Source organism: Tasmannia lanceolata, unplaced genomic scaffold (genome assembly GCF_043159265.1).
Source record: "Tasmannia lanceolata isolate RefF3 unplaced genomic scaffold, GAP_Taslan_0.1 ptg000018l, whole genome shotgun sequence".
Lineage (NCBI taxonomy): Eukaryota > Viridiplantae > Streptophyta > Magnoliopsida > Canellales > Winteraceae > Tasmannia > Tasmannia lanceolata.
Genome location: NW_027518695.1, coordinates 18,932,719 through 18,949,055, shown reverse-complemented (window position 1 = coordinate 18,949,055; position 16,337 = coordinate 18,932,719). Strand labels below are relative to the sequence as shown.

Here is a 16,337-nt window from a genome sequence, read left to right as displayed (position 1 = left end):
TGGTGACGTCCAAGTGTCCAACCATTGAGCGCGGCTCTTCCATCATTTTTTCCAAGGGAGCCCTTAAGCTTAGCATACCTCTAAAAATTTAAATTTAAGTCAAAAAATTTTTTTTTGTTAGGGACAATGCATTCAATACTTCATAAATTTACATAAAGTTAGCCACCTATAAGATGAAAGGTCTGGACTGCATCACCGACAAGCGTGAGAAAATCAAAACAAATTTACAGTGGAAGGTTTAGAACCAAGGGATTGGTAGATGGAAAGTGATATACCTAGAACTGGAGTATAAATATGTGGCTACATATCCAATCTCTGCAAATTTCATTGAGGAGATTAGGTCCTCAGACTCATTATCTTCTCCATGGCAACATCCCAACGGAATAAAGACGATGAAATATTAAGGCAAGAATGCAAAGAACTGATCTCCTCTCTTCCAAGAACGAAAGGGTGGTCACTTCCTTATTTCTATCAATATCAAGGCTTCTGGTATCCTGTAAAGTACTTGAAAGGAGCAGTGGCATTCCATCAACACTATCAACCCCGGGATGGAGATACATTTTTGGTCACCACGCCGAAGGCTGGTACCACTTGGCTGAAGGCGCTTGCTTTCGCTGTTGTGAACCGGAAGCGTTACCTTCTCACTGACCACCCCTTGCTCAAGGCTAACCCCCATGGCCTAGTCCCTTTTGTCATGTTGGAGTTCTTTGCAAATAACCAACTTTCTGAATTTGAGGGCCTTCCCTCCCCTAGGCTCTTGGCTACCCACATCCCTTACAATATGTTACCGGAATCCGCAATAGAATCGAATTGTCGGATAGTTTACTTGTGCCGGAATCCAGGAGATACCTTCATTTCGATGTGGGTTTTCGTTAGCAAGTTGAGAGAAGAGAGTGTAGGACAACCACTTCCTCTAGAGGAGGCATTTGAGTTGTTTTGCACTGGAGATTCTGCACTTGGTCCTTATTGGGATCATGTGTTAGGTTACTGGAAGGCAAGTTTAGAAAGGCCTGAAATGGTGTTGTTCTTGAAGTATGAGGAAATGAAAAAAGAACCCATACTTCATTTGAAAAGGTTAGCTGAGTTCTTGGGGTATCCTTTCTCTCTGGAGGAAGAGAGAGAAGTGGTGGTCGAGGAAATATCAAAGCTATGCAGTTTTAAGAATTTGAGCAATTTGAAAGTAAACAAGGGAGGAACAGTAGAAGTAGGTATTGACGGTAAGAATTTCTTTAGGAAAGGAGAGGTGGGTGATTGGGTAAATCATTTGAGCCCTCCAATGAAAGAGCGTTTGGATCAGCTCACAGAGGAAAAGTTCCACAGTTCTGGTCTCACCTTCTCCTTTTAGTTACTGGTTCATCTTCATATGTGTATTTTTCTTCTCTTGTTTTTTGTTTGGTTTCCAGTAAAGCTCTTACTGACCAACCAAAAAACAGTACCATTTCTGTTTTGTGTCATATTGATATGTGTTTTTCTGATTTTGTTTTATTTGGTTTCGAATAAAGCTCTTGCCGAGCAACAAAAAAAGTACAATTTCTGTATTGGGTCATTTTCATCTGTGAGCTTTCCCTTGTTACAGCATAAAAGATTAAATAACACACCATCTCCAACAGCTTAAGCTTTCAGAGTAATTGGCCGTTTCACATAGTATCAGAGCAATTGCCCAGGGTTCAAAACTCCTTGATATTAAAAATCCACATATAATGGCCAACCCATAAAGAAAGGTCACATGTTCCACGTGTAGGCCAACCCTAAAAAGAGGGGCCACTCTTGAGCAGGAATGTTAGAGTCTAAAAGATTAAACAACACCATCTCCAACAGCTTAAGCTTTTGGAGTAATTGGTAGTTTCACATCCGTATCTTACTCTTGTTTGATTTCCAAAAACGCTCTTACTAAGCAACCAAATAAATGCTATGTATGTATCGGGTCGTCCTAACTGTGAACATTATATCACCACCGACTTCATAGCTATTATTTTAGAGTTTCATTTTATCTTTTATTAGTCATTTAGAGTTGTGTTTACATAGGATTGCTATTAGATTAGTTTAAAGAATTCCACTTTATCTAGAGCTACGTGTTATGGTTATCAAAGTAACGCAGCAAATCAAACAAGTATCACAGCCGAAGCTTACGATCCGAATATTGCCCTAGAATCCACTAGGGAAGAAGAAGAACCCTAGAATCCACAAGGAAAGAAGAGAGACGGAAAAGAGAGTTAGTGAAAACGTATTTTCAATTCATCATAATCTATCCTTGCTTCTTTCACACTAACATATTTATAAACAAAAACTAGCCTACTAATTAGTAGGCTACCAAGAGAAATAGAAATCAAATCTTACTAAACTTTGGAAAAAAAATCTACATCCTATCGATAACTCCTTTCTAAAGAAACAAATCATATATAGCTACCAATAAGAAAGAAAATAACAAGAAAAGAAAACTAGAATATCTGAAAGCTATGTCCTATATCAAAAAGCAGAACATTACTTGAAGTATGTATAGAATTTGAACGTGAATAAATATTTTGAGTGTCTTTTTCTTAACAGAGTGCTATTGACGTTATCTTCTAGAGAGTGCATATTCACGTTCTGTTACACTTCCACAATTTTTATAAAGTGCATTCACGTTATTTTTCAGAGGCATCTACGGTTTTGGCAATTTTATCTCTCTCTCTCTCTCTCTCTCTATTGAATTGTTTTTCTTCCTAAGCAGCAAAGAGAAGTTCACAAGTGGTATCAAAGCAAGGTGTTCGATTGGAATACCGGCCTGTTTTTGGATTTGCTTAGAGGAGATTTCAAGTTGGGAATACCGGTTTGTTCTTTGGTTGCTTCGAGGTGATATCGAGGTTGGAAGAAGAGATGGCGGGAAGTGTTGGTATGTTGGCGGGGATCGAAAAGCTCAACAATACCAATTACATCTATTGGAAGTCGTGCTTGGAGTCATACCTTGAAGGCCATGATCTATGGGAGATAATGAATGGCAACGACATTGAGTCACCAGACAAGGGAGTAAATATACTGCGGAAGTAGAAGATCCGTGCTGGAAACGCTTTGTACATATTGAAGGCATCAATACAGAAGGAGTTGATCGAGCATATTAGAGAAAAGAAAACTCTGAAAGAAGTGTGGGAGGCACTCTCATCTCTCTTTTCACGGGCGAGCAATGCACAGCTGTAGATGTTGGAAAACAAGATCGGTTCATTAACACTAGGTAATTTATCCGTCTCTGAATATTTCATTAAAGTTAAGAACTTGTATAACGAGATCTTACAGTTAGATGAGGATTCTAATATTAGTGAAAGCCGGATGCAGAGGTTGATTATCCGCGGCTTGAATCCCGAGTTTAGCGGATTTATCAAGGCTATACGTGGTTGGCCAATGCAACCATCTCTCCTAGAATTGGAGAATCTCTTGATTAATCAAGAGATGTTTCCAAAACATATGGCCGGATTGTCTATGAAAGAGAGTGAGGAAGCGCTTATGGAGAATAGTAAGCGGAAGTGGCAGAAAAATAAGAAGTCGAAAGATGGCTATAGGAAAGGTGATCGGACTAATAACAATGAAAATTCACAAGAAAAACTTGATTTTTATTGTTATTGATGTCGTAAGCCATGTCATATTAAAAGAAATTGTTGGGTTAAGATTGAGATCGACGATGGGAATGTTGTCATCGAATCCAAAGACAATGAGGATAATGATGGTGGTGAATGGGACATGCAAGCTTCTTTTGCTTGTGAAGTGGTAGGACAAGAGACCGTTATAGAACACGACTTTGAGGGGGAGGTTTCTTTTGCACTGAATGTTGTAGAATCCCCAATTATGAAGAGTCAAGTATGTGCAACAAGTTCTTCTGGAAAGAAGGCTATTGACTACAAAAATGATTGGTTGATTTACTCTAGATGCTCGCACCACATGATTGGAAATCCTTTGATTCTTCTATGGCAGCAACTATATGATTATGTTTAGTGGGAAGACTCCTTAACACTTTTTCAATAATTTTTTCATCATCTAATTTTTCTCCATAAGTTTTGATTTGATTAACAATATAACTAACTCGTGAGAAAAAATCTCGAATTATATGAGAATTTTTCATAAACAAATTCTTAAAATCACGATGGAGGGTTTGTAACTTAAGAGAGATTACCTTCGAAGTACCTTGATATTCTTCTTGAAGCAAATTCCATCCTTCTTTTGATGTAGTTGCAATCATAATCCTTGTAAATATCGTTTCATCCATGGCTTGTTGGATGAGAAAAAATGTTTTTGCATCCTTCTTTTTGCTCTCCATCAATTCAATCGTCGTTATTAATCTTTCCTGCTTTGCAAAATTATCATACACATTCTCTACCAGCTCCCTTAAATCATAAGACATAAACAAGGTCTTCATCTTAATAGATCAAAATTGAAAATTATCATCTTTAAAAAAAGGAACACTTTACTGAAAATTTGAAGAAGAATTGGTATTACCTGTCATGTTGTCAACTTACCGAACCCGGGCCGGTCATCTTTTCAAATCGTCCTAGGCCATTCTGCTCTGATACCACTTTAAAGAATTTGATGAACTAAAATACAAAACACAATAGAAGCTTTTTTCATAGGAAGAGTACAAATACTTTATTTTCATTATCTCATTCATACCTTACTAGTAACCAAACCAGCCATTTAAATAGAAAATACACAATCGTGTAACATCACACTTTTTTCAACTTTTAACAATCCTAACTACATATGACTCGCGTAGATAAATTCCGTCACCTAAAAAATAGAAAAGCTATACTCATCCTTCCTATAAACTCGCACTTGACACCTTAAGAAATAATAACTAATGACTCACACGTACAACTCTATAAACTTGTCTCGCATGATCAAACTCACTTCCTAATAACTGGCCACAAACTCTATCTTCATCAAGGATAAGATAAAACTTATAGAAACTTAAGATAAGGATAGCTTGGATGGGTCCAACATTTTCACAAATTTGAATTATAATCTAACAACAACACATAAACAAAATAAAAGAACCATTTTCAAGGTGCCAACCATCTATCATATCTACTCACTACAAGAAAAAGGGTTATTGCCGGCGGATATTTCCCGGCGGTCCAAATAAACGTCGGCAAAGACCATATTTCACCGGCGGTCACAGAAAAACCGCCGAGGTATCGCGTTAACCTCGAACTCATTTTTGTGATGTTGTCCACGATATCCCCGGCGGTCATGACCGTCGGCAAAATGTAGAATTCCCCGGCGGTAATAAGTGAAACCGCCGGTGAATCGTATTGTAAAAACCCAGCATTTGTTGACCTTCGGCATATATTAAAGGGGAAAACTCTAGCTAGAAATCCACGATTCCCCATTTTCCTTCCCGCGCGTGAGACTCTTTTTCCCTCCACTTCTCTCACCGTCTTAGCTAGGAACGAAATCGAGACTCACCAAAAAAAGAAATCGAGACTCTCCTTCGAAGAAAGCTAGGTGATTTGGTTTGCTTTTTCCTCCACCTCTTCTCTGTATTTCACATTTGTTCCTCCACCTCTTCTCCCTATTTCGTTTGCTTGTAATATATGTTTTTTGGATCTCTATTTAGGGTTTTGCAAAGGGTGGAAAGGAGGGCTTGAAGAAGATAAGGATAACTTTGTTTAGGGTTTTGGATATTGGAGAAGAAGCGAAGGGTCTGATCTCTCTAACATCCCAAAGATACGAAGACCTAGGTGATTTTCAGCCCTAAAATTCCTTTGTATTTTCTTTTTGCTCGTTCCTTTCCAACCTAGCTAAATTACCTATTTATTCATGGTTTTCCATCAGAATGTAAGGGTTTTTTTAGGGGTTTTCATCGATCTTATTTTGGGGGTTTTGTAAACAATCTCAGTAGATTGGTTTTTATGAGAGAAGAGATGACCCGTCTCTCAACTGGAATGGGGTTAGGATTTAATTTTTTACATAATGTGCAATCCCTCTTGCTTTTAGTTGTGAAATTCCATGACAAAGAAATGTGTTTGTTCTCGTAATAGTTTAATTTTTTCCTTCCTATGAAATGAATTTTTTCCAGAAATCTACTATCTTGAAGAATCTTTTTGTTTCCAATGTTGTTTTTTTTTTTTTTTGAAGATTAGGGTTCTGTTACGTAGGATATATTATATGGAAGTAGAATACCAACGGTAAACCACCATCGAAGTAGCCTTCTCTGCTTCAACCTTCAGGTTCTGCCATTGAAACCGCCATCAATAGGCAGCCACATAGCTGCCGAAATCTCCTAGTTTTTTAGCAATACAACCTTGAATACTAGCCTCTCTTCTTCTTTCTTTTATTGCTGCAAACCCCACCTTGAAGCAGACCCACTTTCTAATTATTTGCTCAGCCTCAAAACAACCCTTTAATATTCTTTAAGCCCTTTCGCAAAACCCAGTACTTGGTGCACAAAAAGCTAGTCCTCAAAATTTCCTTTGTATCCCCACAAAAGTCAACTGGATACCACCCCCTTTCAGCCCACTGCAATGACTTAAATATATTAAAATCCTTGCCAAAATAGCCCCTGTTTCCGCATTAGATTACCCATGTTTTGACCGATTACCCAAAGCCTCCTTTTCTTAATTCTTGCAGCCCTCTATAAGTTTAACCAACAAACAGTGCATAGAATAGACAAACTAGTCCCTTCCTAAAGCCTCATCACAGCCCATCTTTGTTCCCTAAATAGTCCCTTAATTCCCTAGTTTAAGGCACTAAACAAACCCCACAAGACCATCCTACAAACCTACCCTTTCCTTATAAAGCCTTATCCATCTCTTTTACCGAATATTAAAACTTCCGAAGATTTCGGTAAACCCACAATTTTGATTGTTCCATTATGCTTGCTAATATTTTTGCTTAACCTATTGTCGTACTTTTAAAACATATTCATGATGGAGTTTAAGAATCACTACTCATTTTGAATCTGTGCTATAAATAGAAGGTTTTTTACTACTAGTGCAGGTACAGTCACTGTTTAAATTAGGCATGACACCCATATAATTTCATCCTATATATAGGAAAATAAAAGCAAATCAAATAAGAAAAAAAAATAGCATGGTCCAAAATGTCTAAATTTATGGCTGTCAATACCAATTTTCTTTTGCTAATTTCTACTTGAGGATGGCTGCAAAATAATGATCCAGTGGTGACTTTTTTACCATTTTGACTTTCAATCATCAAGTGACAGTACTCATCCTAGAGGTTGAAATCAGTCATATTGTTTGGGAGTAGGCTTGTGTTACTTTTGCGAGTTGGAAAAGTGAATGCTGAGGGTGAATCTAGTAAAAGTTTTGCCAATAATTAAGCAATTAAAGTGAATTATGAAAGTATTTAGTTTGGTGAAAAAGGCGTTTGTCTCCCAACAGCTCAAATGAGTCACTTTTATCAGCAATTCTCTTAATTGGTTGATTTTCTCGTCTTCATTTGTTCACTTTGTAGAAGAATAGGATAGAGCCCACATATGAAGGAGGGATGCTTTGGTTCTTCCTCCTCCTCCCCACACCCACACCCACACACACAACGAGAGAACTTCAGCTTATCTCTATTGACTCTTGGAAATCCCTGAACGTGACTGATTTATCCCATAACTGTTTCAACCTTATCCTCAAAAATTCATTGCTAGAGCTGAATGTTCCACATTAGTTGTTGAACCAGCACCTGTAATGGTCTCTTTCTGCTTGCTTCTGTTCTAATATAATCGTAGACAGATTGAAGAGGATTTAACTCATCTTTTCCAAGTACTTAAACCCTATGGAGTTCTAGTTTTGTATTTAAGTTTGCAAGAAATTCAAAGATCATATGATATTCCATTTTCACATTCTTCATGAAATTTTTTTAAAGGATTCATTTAGCTGACCCCAACTAGTTTGGGACAAAGGCTTTGTTGAGTTGAGTTATATGATATTCCATTTGTTTCTTTATGTCTTCGAGAGGAGGGCTAATGATCAAGTCCCTTCCACTTTTGCCTAAAAAGCCCAAGTATTCTTCTATGGACAAAGTTCCTTGCTGCATATTTATCCTTTTATGCAGTCAGTCGATATGTGCTAAATCTGCCCATTGAGAGTAGATTCAGGCTACCATGTCCCAAACATCCTTCCCTATCTTAGAAATAGAAGGCTTCTATTAATACTAGGCCCCATCAATTAAGAGTCAAGCCATAACTATAAGATTATCGCTTTTGCTGTCATCGTGGAATGGGTCAACTTCTATAGGTGTTTCAACCTTTCCGATTTTGTAACCAACTTCCCCCGACTATCAATAAATATCATAATGGACTATGTCCACTCCAAATAATTTCTTTCTTAACCATTGTAATCATCAATATTGGATGGACAATTTGACTACTTCCTATGGGAGTGATTAACTTTGGCTAACTCCAGAGATAGTGCTTGGTCCGTCTTCCATAGGTATCAACACAACATAATCTCACCCAAAGAAGGCATATATAGCAAGAAATAAAGGATAAAACATTGCTCTCCATTAGCATCTTTGATTCCCCATAGAAGGAAAAAAAACTATGGACATGATCTAGGGCCCTAATTTTGATTTGGATCAGACCCTCTCTGATATCATGTTATAAATCTATACATATAATAAAATCACAAAACAGGAAATCAGAAGTAGATGAGAAATGAGGATAATAGAGGATGAGATGAGAGATGCTAAGAAGAGGAAGTGAGGAAGAAGAGAGAAAAGTTGAATGACAGGGGAAGATGTTCGTGTGGTTGAAAGTTGAAACCCAATCCGCTAACTTCTTTATTTGAGTCAGTATCCCCACCATACGAAAACCCCCAAAGTGGGCCCTTCATAATAAGATGTCACTTAAAATGACTTAAACCCCAAAAGAATAAACCCAAAGATCCTCCTTTGTATGTGGGCCCTATCTTATCTTTCTACATTACCAAAGAGGATGTGGAAGATGTGGAGTCAAGAGAGGGAAATCAAATTGATTATGTTGATGAGTCTGACATTCATCCTTCCACGGTGCAAGGGTGTGAAAGTGGGATTCCCATACTGCGTCAGTTTACAAGCTAAAACCTACACTTTGTAAGCTAAAACCCTTATTTTATAATCCTGAAATGAACAATCCAGATTTTAGCTTACAAAATCTGGGTTATATCTTCATAAAATTCAGGTTTTACCCTGTACAATGCAAGATTTTACGATCCATTCCAAAGCATGATACCGGTGTATCATACAGGAAGTACAAAATGGAAGTAGCCAGGTCAAAGCATGATACCTGCTTATCGTACAGGTCAAAGCATGATACCTGAATTATGCCTGCATTACATCAAGGACTTATTGTCCAACTTAAACGAACAAGGAAAAGTGATCCGAACCAGTGCTGTCGGAACACAAATAAATTTCATATGAGTAGTAATATCTCTTATTCTGATTCAAGAGAGGCAAAGTATATCAAACAGATCATTCAAAAAAAAGAGTGTATGAAACAGAACCAGTTGCTTGGGCTTCCACTCGCAACCTACCAATTGGAATCATAGTGCACACCAACCCTTACAAACCAGCCTTGACTGCTTACCCAATAGGTCTAGCCTGAACTAAAGTTTAACTAATAATGGTTCAGCTACATAGAACCCTGTTCAATGTAGGAATGTCCCCACCTGCTTATCTTCACATGACAGGTCAGTTGTTGAGCAAATTTTGGGACTGCCACATATTGGGCTGCATCAATTTTGGTACTTGAACACAGAGCTCCTTATCTACCATAGACAAAGACAAAACTCGGGCTCATAGTATTGTTGGAGAGTACACTCACCAGTAAGGTTTCACCTTTGTGCGTTTGTGGAAACTACTCGTTTTGAAAAATCAGCCCCTACTCTGGAGAATGGTGTTGTGCTAAATCAGGGTATTTGACTCCTATTCATGAACTGTTTAACCAGAGATCCTACTCTCCAAAGGGATTATCTTAAGTTGATGGATTGTTCTTGTTTGGTTACTACAAATTAACGCCATTTCAATTGCTTTGGGGCTGCCTATTTACACATCTAAATCAGTTTATATTCCTTGTGGTCATGGAAGGAGTGCTCAAAGGACTTGAGTAGAAACATTGACAACCATGGCAAGTTGAAGGCTATGTTACTGGTCTTTGTTAAATACAACTGAAATCCCAAAAAAAGGGAACACATCTCAAACTGCAAGAGAGATAGTTTTTTGTAGTTCAAGCTATGTTTTGAGCTACCATTGTTTATACATAGGTATATTATTTATGGTAACTGGCATGTTTGTTTTTTTCATTTTGCTACCATTATGCTTTGGATAATATTGTGTGTGGATGTTATGTGTATCACTGGATTTATTAACCATTCTTATGTTATTTCTGCAGGTGAGGCATTTCATAGCATTAACTCTGATTTGATAGAGTTCCCTCCTATTGAGTTGTCCACACTCCCTTTGATTTTAAAGGTGCTAATGAACCTCTCTAATTCTGCTTTTGTTTTTTTTTTGGTTGATTTCTTTAACCTAGCTCTTCTTTTCCATTGCCACACATGAGGTGTTTGTTTGGTTTTCTAAACTTCTATCATGTTTGGCCATTGCATCTAGCAAATGCTTGTTTCTCTTTAATATTTTGACTTAATACATCCGTGTTGTTATACTCCTTGATGGTCTTTTTGTTCTTAATACTCCTTGATGGTCTTTTTGTTCTTAGTATCATTCATGCTATCTTTCTTATCTCGGCACACTACAAGAAAAAGGGGTATTACCGGCGGCTATTTCCCGGCGGTCGTAATATCCGTCGGCAAATACCCAAATTTCACCGGCGGTTCCGTAAAAAACGCCGGGAATCTTGATAACATCCTACGCTTTTTTTTAACCGTGGCCACAATATTCCCGACAGCCATGACCGTCGGCAATATATGTTATTCACCGGCGGTAATAAGTAAAACCGCCGGGAATACTTGATCTATAAAAACCCACGATCCCCTTTTCCTTTCCCCTTTTGCCTCCACCTCTTCTCCCTATTTCACAACGAAACTGGGATTCTTTATTTTAACAAGTGTGTTTGACCTCAATGACACTTTGTTTTTCTTCAGTCGTACACATTCGTTCCAATCATTATCATTCTATCCTTGAGTAAAGCAGGAGAGTAGTTATGGATAAAAGTTGGATGCAACTTCCAAGGTACAACCCTCATAACGTACGTAGGGTTAGTTTATGAAATTTGGATTTAACCAATTCGTTATCTTAATTTATAAGCCTCACGCATGTTCCCATTTTTGATAAAACAGACTTGACCCAGCATATAGGGCAGGGTTGGATCGGTTCCTTGATTTTGCATTTGCCAGAACTAATTATGGGAACAAGATCAAATGTCCATGTGTTAAATGTGGCAACATTTATTTGGTTGATCGAATACAGGCCGAGGATCATTTGGTTGTCGATGGGATGCTTAAGGGCTACGATACATGGATTTTTCATGGGGAGGCAGTGCCATCGGCGTGTGTTATGGCTGACAGTGATCACCGAGTGCAGGATGAACCCATACTACAAGATGAAATGCATGAAATGTTACACGACCTCAACCCATTGTTTAACCGTGCAATGGACAATGTGCCATCAGACGGTGGGGTTGATCTAGGAAATACAAGTACGGAGGGGCCAGATTTAAATTCGCAAAGATTTTTCAAATTATTAGAGGACGCCGAGCAGAAATTATACCCGGGCAGCAAATTCACTAAATTATCCTTCCTTGTTCGACTTTTTCACATCAAGTGTCTCAATGGATGGAGCAACAAATCGTTCACTATGTTACTTGATCTCTTGAAGGAGGCACTTCCTGATGGTGAAACGTTGCCAAAGTCATTTTATGAAACGAAGAAAATTATTAAGGATTTGGGCCTCGATTACAACAAGATAGATGTATGCCCTAACGATTGCATGTTGTATTGGAAGGAAGCTGCCAATGAATTTAAATGTCGCACATGTGGGGCATCGAGGTGGAGAACAGATGCAGTACATCCAGATGACGAGCCATCTGAGACATCTACAAAAGGAAAAAAAATTCCTGCCAAGATTCTGCGTCACTTCCCACTGAAACCAAGATTGCAGAGGCTATACATGTCGAGGAAAACAGCATCTTTTATGACATGGCATGATGAGGGCCGCACAAAAGATGGTATATTAAGGCATCCTGCAGACTCAACAGCATGGAAGACATTGGACTACAAGTATAAAGAGTTTGGTTCAGAGACTCGCAATGTTAGACTTGGGTTAGCAAGTGATGGCTTCAATCCCTTTAGGACGATGAGTATTGCTCACAGCACGTGGCCAGTTGTTCTAATGCCATATAACTTGCCACCATGGATGTGCATGAAGCAACCGTATATGATCCTCTCACTGCTTATTCCAGGACCATCTTCACCAGGGAATGACATAGATATCTACTTGAAACCTTTGGTAGAAGAGTTGAAGGAACTATGGATTGATGGTGTGCAGACTTTCGACGCAGCGAGGAATGAAATGTTTCAAAGCATGCAGCTGTGTTGTGGACGATTAGTGACTTCCCGGCGTATGCTAACTTGTCAGGATGGAGCACGAAAGGAAAACTGGCTTGTCCATCTTGCCATAAAGAAACGTGTTCTCAAAGGTTGACTCATGGAAGTAAGCAATGCTACATGGGCCACCGGCGATTCTTACCAATCAATCACACATTTCGTTCTGATAAGTCAGGTTTTGATGGGACGGAAGAATGGAGGGTAGCTCCGATTCCGCTATCAGGCAGTCAAGTTCTGGATCAATTACAGAGCATTAACGTAACATTTGGTAAGAAGCCGGATACTAGTGGGAAGAAGCCAACTGCAACTGGGAAGAAGCTAGATACACGTGGAAAGAAACAAGATACACGTGGCAAGAAGTCAGATAACAGTGGGAAGAAGCCGAATACCCATGGAAAGAAAAGGAGGCGTGAGAAGAATCCCAATGAACCTGAGGAGAATACCGAAGAGATGCCTCGTAAGGAACACAATTGGAAGAAGAAAAGCATATTTTTTTGTCTTCCGTATTGGGAATCATTGTTATTGCGCCACAATCTAGATGTGATGCACATCGAGAAGAACGTTTGTGATAATGTCATTGGGACGTTACTAAATATTGAAGGAAAAACAAAGAATAGTGTAAAAGCGCGGCTAGATTTAAAGAAAATGAATATCAGGAGAACGCTTCACCCAATAACTAAAGGAAATAACAAGACATACGTGCCCCCAGCATGCTTCACAATGTCTTCAAAGGAGAAAGATATTTTCTGTGGTGCCTTGAAACACGTCAAAGTTCCTGATGGTTATTCATCTAATATCTCACGACGTGTGAATATGAAGCAGCGCAAGATTTCAGGATTGAAGAGCCATGATTGCCATGTACTGATGCAACAGCTATTACCATTAGCTTTACGTTCATCATTGCCAAAGACCGTCAGCTCGGTATTGATTGAACTTTGTAGCTTCTTTAGAGAGTTGTGTTCAAAGGTTCTCAAATCGGGCGAACTTATGAAATTGAAAAATAGGATAGCACTAACATTATGCCATTTGGAAAAGATCTTCCCACCGGCATTTTTTGATGTTATGGTGCATTTGCCGATTCATTTAGCGGATGAGGCAAGGTTAGCTGGACCAGTACAATACCGATGGATGTACCCAATCGAAAGGTATGCAGAGCTTCTCAAAACTATGTTTCAACAGTTAATTTGTGTACATATTTTCAGTACAGAACGTAATACAAGTATTCACATTTTGTAGGTACCTTTTAACATTAAAATCGTATGTTCGCAATAGAAATCGTGTGGAGGGATCTATTGCAGAGGGGTACCTTGGGGAAGAATGTTTAACGTTTTGTGCAAGATATTTGGAAGGGGTTGAATCAAAGTTGAACCGACCACAAAGGAATGACGAAGATGCTCCGTGTGAATTTGAAGAAGGATTCGCTATTTTCTCAGTATCAGGACGCGCTCTAGGAAAGATTCATATGGAACCCATAGATCCACGGACAGTCAAACAGGCACATCGATATGTTCTCTTCAACTGCGCTGTTGTCAACCAATATCTTGAGTAAGTTACTTCCAGTGTCATAATTTAATATTTCCCGACTCTTCTTTTCTCATACATTCATTGATTCACATGTAGAAAACACATTGCCGAACTTTGGAGCGAGCGTCCCTGTGCGCTCCCAGATTCAGAAAATACAAATCCTTTCGAAAGTTTTCTCGGGAATATTGCGAGGACAGGTGAAAAATGTCCTATCTCATATAGGGACTGGAGGAGGGTTCCACTTGAAAAAAAAGAAGATATGTGGGCAATTGTCAAGGTAAACGTAGTTGAATCTGTATATATGTCTACATTTACTTTTATTATTCTAACCTAATGATACTTATATTTCACTTGACATGTAATACAAACTAAATATGACGTTCTTGAAGACAACAAGCCGTACGTTATAGCAGACCTTGGGAAGAAATGGCGGGAATGGAAGTCAACCCTGAGGACTAAATTCTTCCTCCAAAATGAACCACCACCACCTAGAAGCGTTATCCCGTCAGAATATCAAATTCTATGCGACTTTTGGAACTCTCCTGAAGGGCAGGTAGACAATATTACCTCCTGTATTATTCTCTCCTTTAAAATATTATAGTTATATATCTATTTATTGTTTTCACACTGCAGAAACTTTGCGCAACAAATAAGGCAAACCGAGCCCAACAAACGATAGCACACACTGCCGGTTCGCGGAGCTATGCAAGAGTGACCAAGATGGAGGTAATTTCAGCAACCTTTTATGTTGATTTACTATCTCTTTTTTATATTGATCACTTGCTATCATTATTGAAATGAGTACAGTTCAAAGCTAAGAAGAAAATGCCGAGCCGTGCGGATACGTTTGTGATTACCCATACGAAAAAAGACGGGGAGGCTGTAGATCCTAAATCCAAGGAGATTATGGTATGTTTTACATAATTTGTTATTTAGGTCAACAACTTTATATAACTTGTCATTATTTTCCCTCATATTTTTGAAGGAAAAAATCAAAGAGCGTCAGGAGCAGAATCCCGAACCTGAATCGAGCGGGATCCCTTCCAGAGATGACCTCTTCGGCCAGTTAATGAGGGAAGAGACACGTGGTAGGGTGCGTATGCTTGGGTTTTTTGCTACTCCCTCAACAACATTGGGCACTCCAACTAGGCCTCCTCAACCCCGAGGAAATAGTTTGCATCTTAACACGAAAATGGCCCAATTAGAACAGGTGAATGCAATTATGGCAGAGGAGCTGACACAAGTGAAACTACAAATGTCACAGATCTTAACCCACCTCCAGGGCGTCAGCCCCAACTACGTAAGTTTTTCACTATGTCCCTTAGGATTAATACGTAGATATTTCATTTCATACATTTATTACAATATCTTTCTTAGCAGACTCCCGAAGATGTTTTGCAGTCGCGAGCTAATGCAGCTTCCTCTTCTGGCAGTCATGGATTACGATCACCCTCCTCAGACGAGGTATAAATCCGTTATGTAAATTCTGACTTGATATTTCGATCATCTACATAAGTCATTAATTTTGTTTCTTATAATGTTGATAAGGTTGTTTTATTGAGTAAAATACGAAAGGGAGTTCAAGTGGCAAGGGGCATTTTTCTCAGCAGAGATCCGAATGATGAGGTTGATGATTTGCCGATTGGACTTGGATACTCCGTGGTCCAAATCGATGTCGTATTTGAGCCGGAGGAACCTTTGCTAAAGCCATCCCTATACCTCAAGACTATTGGAGATGCAGCGGGAGCACCAGTCGCTTGGCAGTCCTATCTTGTAAGTAAATGACCAATGAAAATTTTACTACTCCTTATTTTTGCTGCTATTAACTTGGTGTTTCTAATTTATTTTAATATTTTTTTGTTTGATTTCTTCTTGCAGATTAGACCAGCTCATACCGCTTGAGGCCGACCTCTACTATATATTTTGATTGTTTTTCAGTTTCATAGTTGATTTTCGGACTATATACCTTTTGTTGCATTGTAATAGACATTTTGAGTTTGTAAAGTTTCCTCGTTTATGGACTTTTGTATATCTTCTTTGTATAATGGGTCTCTTACTTTATCTAGAATTAAAACTTGTGCGCATTATATTGCTCGTTTGCCTATTTTATTGCTATGGTGTTACTGTTTAACTTTGAGGCTTTGGTGGTTTTGAGTAGATACCTAATTACTGAACAACAAATGTTGACAAGCTCGAGAAGGTACAGTTCAATCATTTTTTTATGTAATATTGCCTTATTTGTCTTCTTCTTTTTATTTATTCACACATAATTTTTTTCATGAGTTTGTTGTAGAGCTT

The 16,337-nt window shown here is 38.6% G+C and overlaps 1 protein-coding gene and 1 pseudogene across 2 annotated transcripts; both read left to right on the top strand.

The window, feature by feature from the left end:
• Positions 1 to 234: 234 nt before the first annotated feature.
• On the top strand, positions 235 to 1,538 carry LOC143851892 (cytosolic sulfotransferase 15 pseudogene; annotated as a pseudogene).
• Positions 1,539 to 5,277: 3,739 nt separating this feature from the next.
• Positions 5,278 to 16,068, top strand: LOC143851811 (uncharacterized). 2 transcript variants are annotated; one of them, XM_077361301.1, is made up of 10 exons: positions 5,278 to 5,469; positions 5,582 to 5,705; positions 10,346 to 10,425; positions 14,429 to 14,592; positions 14,673 to 14,765; positions 14,847 to 14,948; positions 15,025 to 15,339; positions 15,420 to 15,503; positions 15,588 to 15,812; positions 15,918 to 16,068. In XM_077361301.1, exons 5-10 carry the CDS (start codon positions 14,760 to 14,762, stop codon positions 15,939 to 15,941), a joined length of 756 nt encoding a protein of 251 aa, XP_077217416.1. In that variant the 5' UTR covers positions 5,278 to 5,469; positions 5,582 to 5,705; positions 10,346 to 10,425; positions 14,429 to 14,592; positions 14,673 to 14,759; the 3' UTR covers positions 15,942 to 16,068. The 2 variants fall into 2 exon arrangements, 1 of the variants encoding a protein (XP_077217416.1); XR_013236515.1 differs by lacking the exons at positions 5,278 to 5,469; positions 5,582 to 5,705; positions 10,346 to 10,425; ... (2 more) ...; positions 15,588 to 15,812; positions 15,918 to 16,068 and adding exons at positions 12,624 to 13,660; positions 13,752 to 14,060; positions 14,136 to 14,316 and having other exon boundaries at positions 14,847 to 14,949.
• Positions 16,069 to 16,337: the final 269 nt, after the last annotated feature.